The following is a 14,693-nucleotide window of genomic DNA, read 5'->3' as shown; positions in this document are numbered from 1 at the left end:
ACAACACACTTTATTAGATACTTAATCGAGTAAGTTGTAATAATAATAATAACAATAATAATAAAACGTGTAGTAAATATTCTGCGTATGTATACACGTATGTATATGTATAACATACATATAATATAGAATCCACACATCGTGTTACGTCGATAAACCATTCTAGCTTTTTCTCAGCCAACGATCGTAGATCGCGATACACTTTCTGACCAGGGATGTCGTGGAATTATCCGTTAGAGTTTTACCGTTAATACTATTATCGTTATCGTTAATCGTAATTAGAAGTTTGGCGCGTGACGTTTTTTGGCGAAATGTGTCTCGTTTCCGCGTCGATTAAATTCGTCCGATTTCTTGAGCCAGGCCAGTGAGTATTTAATAATTCTTGATTTTTTTTTTCTTCTGTTTATCGCGTGAACGATGATTTATGTGTACCTACGCGTGGTCGATGACGATCTAGAAACGTGAAATGCAGAGCACGTGAAACTTGTTCACATCGATATCCGCGAGGGGAGTATTGTACACCACGTTTTTCGTCCTCGTACAAAAAGAGAACATAATTATATCGAACGATCGAGTACCCATTAGTTCAGTTGACACTGTTCCGCGAATCACATCTGTCGACTGCAAATAATTACGCTTATAATTACTTATACGGTAGACGATCGGAAAATGCACGATGGTCGAACGAAATTTTCATACAAACACCTTACAAACTTATATCTTATTATTACCTGTACACGCGTATGCATACGGAATTACTTGAATTTCAACGTTCTATCTGCGGAACTTTCGTGGTATTTTTTTCTTTTTTCTTTCGACGAGATATTCCTGGCGATTACACATTCCAACCGTTCCATTATCCGTCTGCATACGCATCCGGAAATAATACAACTCAGAATACACTTATCCAAATCGTTACAAAGGTTCCTGTTAACCCGCTAACTGCACCTGTATATTACAGTAAACGCATACTTTATCACTGTATCAATATCTGGAACATTTTTGGTCGCTCGATGGTACGAAACTTCTTTAAACGACATCCAAACATTAGAAAAACGGTGTTACTGTGACTACTAGTTCGTTATTTATCATGAGCAAGCACATTGTTTATAAAACGATGTTTTAAATAGACAAGATTGAAGATACAAGATACCAAAAAGATGCAGTGAACGGGTTAAAAAAGTTATTCGTACGCATCGGTACGTACACACGAAACTGAACACTAGACTGCGGAAGTTTATGCAAATTCACAATTTCAGATATTAATACCCACAAATTAAAACGGAGCAGAATTTTGAATTCTCTGCTAGAGGCTTTACTACCTATTAAAACCTTCATTTTATTGCATTTCTCAAGTTAAATGATGCTACAAATGCATAAACATCCGCAGGATACTGAACCGACACGAGTAGGTATTTATCCAGAAACATAACGAATAGAATTAATACAACAAGCTCGGTACTGGTCGATGAAGCGTGAGTATCAAGACCGTCGTGCAAGCTCTCGCCGTTTCACGATCATTTTGGCTGTGTCGATCGTTCCTCCGATCAAAGACGCGGAAGCGTACGGCGGTTTTGTCCACCCTGGTGAAGTTTTTCTTGTCGACTCTTTCAACTTTCTGTTCACGCGATTTTCCCGTCGATCGTTCGCCTCGAGATGATCAAAGACGTCGCCTCGTGATCCTTACGTTTCGATGACGTGTCTCCGTGTTCGTGGTCGCCGTAGGGGGCGTTCTAACAAGTGGGCCGATTTCGGAATGTTTACGCGACAGTTCGGCTGCTACTGTATGGAACACGTCAACGGATGCGACAGAGCGTGGTCCAGCAGAATAGGAGTGCCCGCAGCCAATTCCGTTCTCGCCTCCCCGCAGTCGTCGTCGCAGTCGAAGTAATTGCTCTGGAAATCAGGGGATACAGTGGTCAAGGTTACAACATCGATCGAGACTACTCGATGAGAATGAAAAGATCGCAGATATGATCTTCGAATGACAATGGACTGATTCCGAAGTGTTCTTCGTGGAATTGTTTTCTTTTGGTTTCATAGGAGATGGTAGGAACCGAGAGCATGGAGAAAAGGGATGCGAAATTTTATGAGCTTTCAAAGAATAGTCTGATTTTTCGTTGTAGGGATGTTGCATTAGATATTTGTCCGAATTGAAATTTTATAAAGTAATTTACAAAGGCAGAATTAAAAATAGAAACATCTTTGTTCTTATAAGGAGTTTAACGTGTTAAAAATAAAATGAGATATACAGGAAATCGTCGATGAGTGTTCGAAGGTTCCTCTCGGTACTTTTTTTAATGAGGTTTAGCACAGCGATGGATCTTGGATTTCTGAAGAAAACGAGGAAATATTTTATGTTCAGTGCCGAGGAGCCTTCAAACGTTCATCGACAATTTACCATTCCACTGCATTTCACAGAGCCCTTTTATGCTATAAATGCATTAAATCCGCAGCCTAGTTATGAAATTCTTCGGGAAGTTAGGTCTTTGGAGCTGGAGAATGGAAGGCTTCAATTTTTAAGGATCAGGATCTAATCTTGAAAGCTTATAGACAAAAAACTTTGACTTTTCTAGTTCATAAGGGTATTTGACATTAAAATCCGTTGCTCAACGGATCTTACATCCTGAAAATTTCGACAGAAAAATGACATCACTCTGAAAGCCTAGTATCCAGAAGCTCTAAAATTAACAGAAGAACAATCCAGAAAATCTCATCAATCAGAAATCAAAACAGGAAACGTTTCATTAGGTCCTCGAACTCTCCCTGTAATCATGCAGAACACAAAAAAGCCGAAGGGCAAAGCGATAAAATTTTTAATTAAATTCGACCAACGGTTTCCATTCCTCCTTCCCGTTTCATTCTCTTCCATTAGCGTTCCGAAACGAGAACACCGGTGGACCATGCGTCTCTGATAACACTAGCGCGGTCGAATATTTACGCGGGAAATGTCGATCGACGAAAGTATATTCGAGCCTCGACGATATTCTATTATTCTATCACGAATGTTTGCCAATTACTTTCTAAATCGACACGGTGTCCGGCAAATTTCGAGGATCATCCACGTTGATTTATTATAATATCTTCTTTTCTGGAATTCTTTTCTCGATTCGCAAAATTGAAGAAGAAAGAGGACATTGTTCTGCTGGTGGATATGGTATTGTTTTCAGAGTGGGAGATGAAAGAAGTCTTCCATGAATTGTATATAAAATATCGGAGAGACAGAGAACGAATATCACCTGGCAGTCGATGCATCGGCAGCTATCAGTCAACGAACAGGTGAGACCAAGTATCTCGACGGCCTCTTTGTACAGTTCAGCGCTGGATTTCCGTTGCCTCGGCGGCGAGGTCGGTGCGCTGACTGTACCAGTGCCCGATGGTCTTCTGCCGTTCTTCAGCCTCGACGAGGACTCTCGAGACAAGGAGGAGGTCGACGTCGATCCTCTCGGCCGATTGTCACTGGAGAGCAGCGCTCGACCCGCTGGCGAGGCGAACAGTTGCAGCATGTCCATGTCCTGCGGTCGAGGGTGATTATCAGCCATTGAACATTCATGGTAACCGCATTTCAGAGCGAAGTCTACCCTATTGCTCCGGCACAGATCGAACGCGTTCGACGCGGTACGTCGTCTCGATGTTCGCTTTTAACCAGTTAAGTGTGTTTGACGTGTATACACGTCGAACCAAATCTTTATTACGGTGCGTTCGACGTGTATACACGTCATAGCCTGATTTTAATTCCGCACACGGTGGAGGGTTTTTAAAACTAAATTCCACGCTTAACTGGTTAATAAACCCTTCAGACGAGAAAATTTCTATTCCCAATTAAGGTAGTCGAGCTACCAGTTGAAAAGACACCGCGAATCAATCGAAATCGGCAGAAATCTGTAAAGATCACCTGAAAGTAGTTACCGAGAGCAGGTGTAACGAATGAACTTTCTCAAGCTGCTCCCGAATCTATTCAATTCGTGTCGAGTTTCGCAAACCGTTCTCGGGATCCTTTTCATGGGGGTGGATCGTTTGAACGCGCGTTAAAGCCACGGGGTAGGTTCGGGTAACAGAACACCCCCCGGTAAAAGCGCATCTTACCTTTTCGTGGACGTTTACGTGGTGGCCAACAGCGGGAAACCGTCGGCCTTCGGGGCGGAAACGCTTTTAACGCGGCGATTTTCTCGATTCCTTTTCATGCCCGCGATTCTCCATGCCTTCGAGAGGAATTCACCGATCGCGTCGGATACGTTAAAGCCGCGACGAATTAAAATATAATCATCGAATCGACGATGGGATTCGTTGTCACATTATCTCTCGTGTAAAACCCACCAGGCTCTAAAACTCTTCATTTTTTTATTGAAACAATTAATGAATAAACGACAGAATCAGTTGCGACCCAACGCAAGTAGACTCTTAGAGCACCATTGTTCTTGGAGACGTATGAGAAATTTTGATATTACTTAGAATTAGTGGGGGCTACTAGGAATAGAATTAATTAATGATCAACTGTTCCTGTTTTCTGAATAATATAATAAAATAGTTTAAACTCGAAATATGTTATAATTCTTTTCTTTTTTAAAAATAGGGCTGCATATATCACTGAAAAGGGATGGATTTCTAATTTCCTAGAAAATCAGTATTGAATTTAACAGAAAATAATTAATCGCTTATTGATAAATCTAATATAATTTGATTCTATCTCCACTAATTGCATTCAGATCAGATTTGGAACTTTTTTGGGACTCTCGTCCAGTCCCCTTTCACCACGTTCGTTAAGAACACTACATCCAAAGCGCGCACGAGTACCTACATTAACGCGTCTTCACGTGTCACTGAATTTTTCTAACAACCCCCTGACGATCTAACGAGGCTACGAGAGGATCCATGGCGTATCACGGAATGTTTCTTCGCTCGTAAACCTGGGAATCGTTCCAATTATTTTCTTCCGGTGAAACGATCCCCCGGCGTTCGCATTGTAATACCGTTAACCACGATCGTTTGTCCCGTGTACGCGTCGGTGTGGCGAACGAGAGTTTTAATGACCCAGCATCGATAATTAAGCACGCCCGTCTTCTGTCCACGCGAAATTTAATCAACGTTCGTTCTCTGGCCCGCGGGCTCTCTCGATCGCCACGGTATTCCCCAAGATTTCCGTATTTGGGAGGATTTATTAGGAACTTGAACGTCTCTCGGATTCTTTTGCTATTTCTGGCCCGGAGAGAATCACTCAGACATTATTAGATAAATAATTCATAAACCGAGAAACATGTATACGCGAATACTATTTCAGAACTTTCGGTCGGAATTGTAGTACAGTCCGATGGATAATCATCCGAAGAGAATATCTCGATGAAAATTCTCATTTTCAGAATTTTTCTTTAACACATTCCGTGCCAAATGTACCACCGGTGGTACACGCAGCCTGAATTTAACGTGTACCATATGGCACTGAACGTCTTAATGTTGAACTGTAGTTTAAAACAAGACCAACAGCCTCTATTAACAAAAGACACACATCTTCGGTAATTTATGACTTGAAGAACGACATAAAGATTGTCTGGCTACGTACGGCCTTTTTCACTGTGGCACGGAACGTGTTAATCAATTCATAGTTATCAAATCAGTTCATCGAATAATACCTACACTGTATTCAAAGATTTCAATTAGGTCTTAGAGACATCCCCTCACAGTTTAAGAGTTGACCATAATATGCAATTAGTCATTATATATTAGTTAACAATAAAATATTCGTTCGCATCTATAAACGTTGAATTCCACCGAGTTCCATAACACGAACGGTCACGAAGACGATTCGATTAGCCATTGTCGAAGATGTCCCCGGTCCTTTTTCACGTTTCCGCATCTACTTTCGTCAGTTCGCCATGGGGGGAGGAGCTCGTTGCACCGAAAGAGCATTATTCACTTAACGAGGTAAGACGTACTCGCGGGGTATCTCGTCTCTTTCCGCTGTCTCATTCGTTTCGCATCGGCCAGGAACTCTTTGAGACCATCCGCTGCGAACGCAAACGGCTACACCCCCGGGGCGAAAGGGATTTTCTAACGAAGCCGCGATGAGCCACGCCAAAAAGTCACCCTGTTTCGCAAAAGAAAAAGGAAAAGAGAGAGAGAGAGAAGCGTTCAAAGGAAACCGGTGACGAGGCCTTTGCACGCGGCGCCCCGGTAAAGTCGCCCCGTTTCCATCGTTCCTCAGAGGAGACCGGATTGTCAAAGAATCGTATTTTCTTAAGCTGACCTAGTACCGTGACTTATTACCGTCGACGGTTGTCGGGAAATGAGTATAATTTCTCCCATACGACACGCGGAAGTTTTAATAGAATTAATTGATACAAAAGTAGATATTTTCGTATCTAAACTAAAAACATTCGTATGGTTTCTCGAGCCTTCTAATCTCGAAATTCTCTATGCGATATACCTATCTCTACGGATACGCGACAATGTGATGCTATCGTAAATTGAGTATTAAAAAAAATAAGTGATTTTTTAAAGAAAATGTGGAGTTTCGCTGACTCGTGTCCGTAGAGATAGGAGTATAAGAAATGTCCGTAAACCTAGTGTTAAGGGGTTAACCAGTTAAGCGTGGAATTTAGTTTTAAAAACCCTCCACCGTGTGCGGAATTAAAATCAGGCTATGACGTGAAAATGGTCCTATTATAAGTTTTATGAAAAACGAGGAAGAACTTCATTTTTATTTATCATCCCACCACCCCCTCTGTATAAAATACTCAGCAGTTCTATTGGTAATATAAAGGAAACATTCCATCAAATAATATTCTTATTGGATTTCATTAAAATTTAGAGATTTTATAGTCAATGGTAATTTTTTATTTCTCACGACGTGTATACACGTCGAACGCACCGTAATAAAGATTTGGTTCGACGTGTATACACGTCAAACACACTTAACTGGTTAAAAGGTTCTGTCGTTAACTCGTTAACTGGTTCAATATTAAAGTGGAGAGTATTTGTGTTGGAAGAAATATATTAGAGACTTTCGCGAAGGATTCTGCGATATACCTAAGACTAATGTCTTCATTATGCTTTGACTAACTGTTAAGGAGCACTATCATTATACGAAGATTCTAATTATAATGTAAGTACGATGGATTCGTGTTAATCATTCTCAAACTCTGACATTCTTCAGTTTAAATTTGCTCAGAGTATATATTTGATGATCTAACAAAATCTCCAGTTACTTATTTTTTTCTTGATAAAAGGCAAGACGAAGATCTAGTTACCCGAGCAACACCGAGAGTTAATATTTGGTCTGTCCAGTTGAAGTTCATGTCGCGGAGCCACGAAGTTTCTACCGTTGATTAAAGTTTCATGAGACTGGCAGCGATTTCGTGCCATTTCGGGACCAGTCTGGCCGAATTGGACACGTTTGAGACGTATCGGTAAAGAAAACGTGACTGGTTCTGCAGCTTCTACATAGTTAAGAACACTAAAAGTTTACCTAAATACTTGTACAAATATCGAACAACATTTTGTTATCCCTCAATCGTCTCTCAAATCGAAATAGTAGTCAATTCGATCATAATATTCCTTTTTCAAATAACAGAATGATCTACACGATGATCAAATTACGAAAAATGTTAGAATGAATTCCATCATGTTACAAAATACCAGTGAACAACGAGAATTAAATGAAACATTTGTATGTGTACGAAGGTTCAGCGATTTTTTGTCCCTTCTGGAATAAATTGGGATTCGTCTCTGGTCCCAGAGGACCAATCGATTCAATCGTTAACTTCGATCTTCAATTCACGTTGTTCCTCCAATAGTTGAATGATTTCTTTCGAGTATTAAAAGAAAAAGAAGAAAACAACCGTACCGTGATACAGATAGAGAGAAGAATTTGATCTCCGAGGACTATCTCGTCGCAATTATCTTCCCCAAGGAAAAAACGGTTCCTTTATCCTTCCAAGGAAGATCCTTACTTCCACTGTGACTAAGGACCAGTCTCCGGACAAAAACACATCATCTCCCCCTAGGATCTTGTGCAGCAGACAAAAGGGCGGACGAGAAATGGCAAGGAGATCAAATGCTGGTAGATAACAACTCGCAACCTGATTCGATGTATCGGACGCGTCGGCTAGACTCTAGTTCCAGCTCCCCGGGGAAACGTATTCCCGGCTGTTCTCGTATTTCCAGGAGCTGGCCAACTCGCCGTGAGTCCTTCGACCCTGATAAATAGCCGGAACAGAAGGGACAAGTTAACACCGACCTTTCTGGGGAAAATTTCTGTTGGAGGCAGCATGCGAGCTGAATTCCCGGCGACACTGTAAAACCCTGGAGATCTAAAAATTCTTTCTTATATCTTCGCGAGAGTGAAGAATTTCTTTTTTTTTTTTTCTTTGGAATTGAAAGCTACGAGAACGCTTGTAATGAAATTAGAAGGATGTTCATAATTTCTACGGTAGATAGTACTCGTCGAATGATGAAACAATGTTGTAATAAACCATGGGTCGAAAAGGTAATATTTTCAAGGTTATAAACAATTTTTCGATCTATGTTTAGTAGGACTTATTTTCATCAGTTGACAGGAGTTATCCCACTACAATAAAGATTATATTATTGTCTATGAAGTGTTATTTATATTAAGAAATTCTGCGTGCTCCTACCCGTCACATCACAGCGGGCAATTTTTCGTTTTTGAAGGCAAATGTTCTTGAATACGGGGGATCCTTTAACGAGCCCGTGTATATTGAAGTTACCACAGAAACCGCGGTTGACTATTTTCATGGAAGTTTTCTTGCTGGGATGGTTTTCGAAGCGAAACCGAGTTTCAAACCTCGGGCACCGGGTATTCGAAGTTTCTTTATGTATTGGCGAGCATTGTCAGGGTCTTGTACACTATGTGCCCTGATTGGATAGTTCCGAGAGGAAACGTGGTCGAGAAGGTAGAATGAAGTAAGAAAAACTTCTTCAAATAAGATATACTTCAGTGTATACAACCGTGCCTTAAAGTATTCGATCTTTTGTTAGACTACCACACCATTATTATTTTCGCCTAACTAAATGTTAATAAATACAGTATTACTCGTTTACGTTAATATACATTAATAGACAGATCTAGTATTATCGACAGAAAAGAGATACTTCTTCTTTACAAGTAGAAATAACTAGTATTAGTCAGACACAACCCCCTTATTCGTTTAGTGGTAGTTCGACTTAAGGGGTTAGCCCACTCTGATCGCTTAAAAATCATATACACCTTTGAATTTTTTCTGGGAATACAACGAAGAAAACAAGAAATGAATGGCAAAGTCTGTAAAATACATGTACATATTTTTATTTCAAATTTCTTCTAGAAAACAGTCGCCCGAAAGGTGCTCTACAGAAGTGGTATCAGCACCGCCATTTTATATGAAAACAATATTTTTGTATATTTGAACATACATATAATATTACAAGCGTCGTAACTGATTTCCACTTTATATTATTTTATACTCAGGAAAATTCAAAGGTACCTATGATTTTGAAGCGGTCAATGTAAGCCAACCCCTTAAACGTAATCGACTCGAATCAAAAGCTTCTGGCCTTAATCATCAATTATCCCGACGTTATTACCATTCCGAACTATCGTCGACAGAGGAACACACGAATTATCGTAACTCGGTTTGCGGACCGATTAAAGCGGCCGGGCTCTCGCGAAGTGTCCACGGAAATCCGCAAACCGTGGCCCGATAAACGTGCTCAAATATCGAAGCAGACCCTGCTCTCGGTCGCGAATAAATAAGCTCGCCCCCGGTGGCTTCTATCGGTGTTAATTTTCCCACATCGTTTCTGCAAGTAAAATATTTTTCTAAGCCTCCCCCTCCCCCCTACATACTGCACTGTAATTGAGCCGAAATAAATTTATCCGTGGCCGAACAAGAGGTTCCGCACGAAACAGAAACGCGTCCCGCTTACACCGGCCGGATAAACACTTTATCCTGCAACCTAATTACCGTGAACGGACGACTGATTGATCGATTCAATTCTAGTACGTTGAGATACCGGTAATTCAATGTCTATGTCACCATCGGATCGAGATTCCTGCGAATTACATTCAGCCCTCTGTACACACGATACATGGAGGAGATTATACAGGGTGTCCTATATAAGGTGAGCACCTTTAGTATCTCACTTGTCTTTGAGGATAAAAAAATACGGTCATAAATGAGACGAAGAATAAACTATGTTTATCGTAAATGTGAGTAGGGGGATTCCTAGTTCCTAGTACCGGAATAGATGGAAAGTGTAATGTAGATTACGTGGATTCCCTGCCTTGTTGTTCAGGAAGTTTCGAACTGACGCGTGCTGCTGCTTCGACCGTGTGTCTGACTATTACTCGATGCTTCTACTTGTCTCAAATATTGACAATGGTACGGTATTACTCAGTCCTCTGGAGTCGATATCACTAAACTCCACATGTTCGTGTCAGTAAGCAGATAGATGGAAATTAATGCGAACATTTATGTACATTACATTTATGTGCTGCAAGTAGAAATACCGAGGAATGGTCAGCCATGTTGACAGAGGTCTGTAATATCTCTCCCGGAGCAATTAATTCTAAATTCTCTTTTCCACTTTTTGCACTAGGTATCGGGTTCAATGTTATCACTTACGATCCATCAATGACTGCTCGTGATCAGTAACATTTGTCTAAAAAGTAATTAATGGTCTACGGATTCTATGCATTTATAGCCCATAGAACTCTGTGAAATATAATAAAAGACAAAAATTTCATTAGATCCAACGAGAAACCAAGAACATATTTAACAAAAAAAAAAAAAAAGAAATTCGTATATTTGTTTGAATTACTTTATAAAATGCCAATCTGCATGAAAATCCACAGACTAATAATTAAACAGCTCATCACTGAAAATTGCATTGTGCACACGTCACGATTGCCCCGATGAACTATTAAAACTTCTCGGTTCCATCGACGTCGAATCATTCGATTTCGAAACGTGTCTATGTGTGCCTCTGTTCACTGATATATCAATTTCGACCGAGTGTACGTGTCGCGCAAATTACAGTCTCCGCAATCAACTTAAAAGCACGCGTACAGCAGGGAACGCAATCCGCAATAACAGTTGCGTCTAATTGGCCGCCGTGTGCTGAATCATACTCACCGGCAAGGATTCGGGCGTGTGGTCCAGCACGTATATGTTGTTCGTGTACCCATATAGCATCGTGTCCAGATCTGAAATCCAAGGAGCGAGCAGAACATTAAATTGGATCTAACCGTTTGGTCACGCGACGGAATACTAACGCCCCCCTATGCATAGTTAGCCAGCTGCGTAACTTCAATGCTCCAATTACGTTCGCGTTATCAGGGTGTTTTTTTATCGACGCGTTCCTCCTTAATCTTCGATACGAAACGAGGAAATTGAACGGTGGTTTAAATTCGTCAAACCTCTATTTTCTGACCGTCTCGGTTGAATATTTCTTTATAAGATTCTCCCTCGTGGGAAATCATGGTGAATGTGATTACTCGCTTGCTACAGAGTGAACTATTCAGCATCCTAACTTCCGTTAACGCGATTTTTACCGAAGTCTTTAACGAACTTTCCTTGCCGCGAATATTTAAATGAGAAAAAAGATTATCGATGGACGGAATACAATTAAGGAGAATGTCCAGGCTTCGGTGAAACTTTCTTCCTGGGTTAGCCGAATGATTCATCGCGTTTGCTCGTTAAATAAATAAACGAATAAATAATAATAATAGCTATCTGTATAGAATGCCCTACCATATCACGTGTATACGTAAACCGGTACTGGATCACAGAGTGAAGTAAGAGAGCCAATAAGCTTCTCGGGCACGCAAAGCCATTTTGTATCAATACATCGAGAATATACGATTGTAATATCTCTGGTGGAACACTTGCAAACATCGATATATCCAGGACGAATAGCGGGCACGAGGACGATTTATGCGTTGAAATCTCAGACCAAGCACAGAGGAACGGAACGATTTTTCAGAATTATTGCCCGGCGTGTGCGGCTATCCGTCGATGGACGAGAGCCACTTTGGCCCCCGGATCGCGATTCATTTCCATGCGAAATATCCTTCATCCTGCACCTCGAACCCTCCCCACTCCCCCCTTCAAATTTCTACATATCGCACGCACACCTAGATGGGAATCAATCGGATTGGAAAGGTCATCCGGACCGGCGCGGATATTTCCGGATCGTTCATAGAAATCGATCACCGTTCACGGCCCGAAGAGACTCTCCTGCGCTTTCATATTGGCCGCCGACGATTTGGCGGGTGTTTCAATTTCGTCCGGCCGAAAAGCCGCGCTTTATGACACACGAGCTTTTATGAGGGTTCGACGTTTAGCAATTTCATCTTGGGACGCTTAAGAGCATCTACGTTTCACAGTCATTATGGACTTGAACGATTTCGTTGTGGCAAATTGGTGAAAAAATACATTGGCCTTTCTGTGAATAGTTGGAAGAGTGAGTGATACTGTTGGAGACAATATTTAGACGTCTTCTACTTGTCCAAATATGTACAGTCTGTGTTCTACATGTTTATCTTGCCATCGACATGTATCCGACTGTCTCCCTAAAGGCTATTTGTCTGTTTACACACTGACCTATTCTACATAATTGCCACGTAGAATGCCAATCCTACATGCCTGTCCTGTTCCAAGCCTGTTCTACCCTTCCCTATCATGTACCTATTCTACATAGGTTGTTCCGTAATTCGAAACGCGAGAGGCGCCTTGTGAGAGTTGCCATGGCACGAGGTTTCAGCTGTGATTACTCGCAGTAAACTGACACGTTAGCTACAGTGTTTGGGATATATGGCCAGGTTATTCAATGGTATAAAGGAAATTTTTCACCGCTGTGGTAAACATTATTAAAAAGTCAGCGTTACACCTGGAGACTTTTCCTTGTCAGTGCCAAGGAGCCTTGGAACATTCATCGACGATTTACTGTACTTACTTATCGTGTTACCGTTCATTGGTCTCTATCTTGAACCCCCTTTTTTATTCCACTTCCACGGTAAAATTCTGTTAAGACGAGCTCCCTGTAATTATTACAAACTCTAACGAAACGTTTCACCGGCCTTGCGAACGAATTATTAATTCGAAACGTTACGAAAGTTATACTTCCTGTTGATCAAAGCGTTTCCCACCGTATCCGGTCTCACTCGTAAAAATTACGGACGGCAATTATACGGTGCATTCCACGATTAAACGATGCGCCGGTGCCCTCGGTGGCGTTCCCCACGGCGAAATATTTTTCAGCGGGACACGCCTCGCGTCACGGAGGAGATCCAGTTTTCGGTCAGCTAATTCCGGGACGGCAGTTTCTGCCGAGCTGGCAACCGAGCCGGAAATAACGAATGAATTTGTCCCGGCGACTGTTCTGCACCAATGGCGGTCACCGAACGCGCCACGTACGCGCACACAGGTGTAACGTTATTGCCCGTTCCGCCACGTTCGAGCAGCTCTCGAGTGCGCGGCATCCGTTTCATTTCTGTGACGAACGTTAATTATCGTACGGGGATCCAGCCGGTCCTCGAGAGTTCGATACTACGGAGTTTCCGGTTTTGCGTCCAGCCGTGCGTGGAACTCGTTATGATAAACGGCAATCCGACCGAGTGACCTCGTTTTGTCCGCGAAATTTACACGCGGCCAGCTCCCACCAAAAACACAAACTTAACAGTGGATCCTTGTTGTTCTAGTAGAAACGGATGCGTTAAGGAAAATCCTATTCAATTAAACGTCGATTTTCTCAATAAACGTAGTCTCAAATAAAACAATTTTATTATTTATTTTAGACTTATACTTTTATGTCGAATCATCCCCTTTTCTATTGTACCAGCAGTTATCGATTGTCCTGTCTGCATGAAACACGTACGAAAGTATGTTACTGATCAGAGGGAACGTACATGAAGACTTATTGGTCAGACAAGTGAAATGGAACGATTCTGTGAACGTTCATTTACGTTCTATGATTATTTCAACCGATGTTCCAGTGATTCACGATTGTCTGAAAACAGTGGTCGGTTAATAGTTGACGAGGCGTCAAACGTTTGGCGTGTCACGATGCCCGGCGATAAATTAGCCGCGAACGAGTAATGTTATTGCTATTAGCGAAGTGTGTTGGCGAGGGGCCGCCATTACGGGCGGGACCGGTGGTTCGTTACTGTTAGAACCGCGATTAATTGGACGAATTTGCGGATCAGCAGAGCGGATGCTTGTGAGGCATTAAATGGATCCACTGACGATCCATCGTCATAGTTGAATACTTCGCATTGCAATTACGGGTATAATATTAATTCGGCCCCCCCCCCCCACCACGTCGCGTCTTCGATGATTTACGAAATTGATACGCGCGTGATTAGCGTGTATTCGGGGACGTACACGAGTGCCAATTAATGGATCAATGGTCTGACTGAACGTCGATAATTATCGATGATTATCGATAGACGTTAGATTATACTAAGGGAAAATAATTTCGCAACAAAAAATCCCACGTACTTCCCTAGCAAATTTCTTCTGGAAAAAATATATAATTATAATAATTTACAATTTACTTTATTGAATTTTCAGAAAAAATTCACGAAGATACCTATGATTTTCAAGCGGTCAGGGTGGGTTAATCCCCGAATATTTTTTGTTAAATATCATATCTGCAGATTCGTTTGAAACTCGGCAAGCAGAGCCGCATTATCGCAC

The 14,693-nt window shown here is 41.5% G+C and overlaps 1 protein-coding gene across 3 annotated transcripts in view; it reads right to left on the bottom strand.

The window, feature by feature from the left end:
• Positions 1-1,460: 1,460 nt before the first annotated feature.
• Positions 1,461-14,693, bottom strand: part of LOC107185450 — a 123,038-nt gene continuing 109,805 nt past the window's right edge. For all 3 annotated transcript variants that reach the window (XM_015573129.1, XM_015573128.1, XM_015573130.1), the window contains 3 exons: positions 11,130-11,200; positions 3,240-3,515; positions 1,461-1,896 (listed from right to left, as the gene is read on the bottom strand). In XM_015573129.1, coding sequence (XP_015428615.1) covers positions 1,780-1,896; positions 3,240-3,515; positions 11,130-11,200 — 464 coding nt within the window. In that variant the 3' untranslated portion in view covers positions 1,461-1,779. The remainder of the gene's footprint in view (positions 1,897-3,239; positions 3,516-11,129; positions 11,201-14,693) is intronic.

Source organism: Dufourea novaeangliae, unplaced genomic scaffold (genome assembly GCF_001272555.1).
Source record: "Dufourea novaeangliae isolate 0120121106 unplaced genomic scaffold, ASM127255v1 scaffold57, whole genome shotgun sequence".
In the NCBI taxonomy this organism is placed as follows: domain Eukaryota; kingdom Metazoa; phylum Arthropoda; class Insecta; order Hymenoptera; family Halictidae; genus Dufourea; species Dufourea novaeangliae.
Note: the sequence above shows the minus strand (reverse complement) of the source record. Positions and strands in the feature narration are given on the sequence as shown.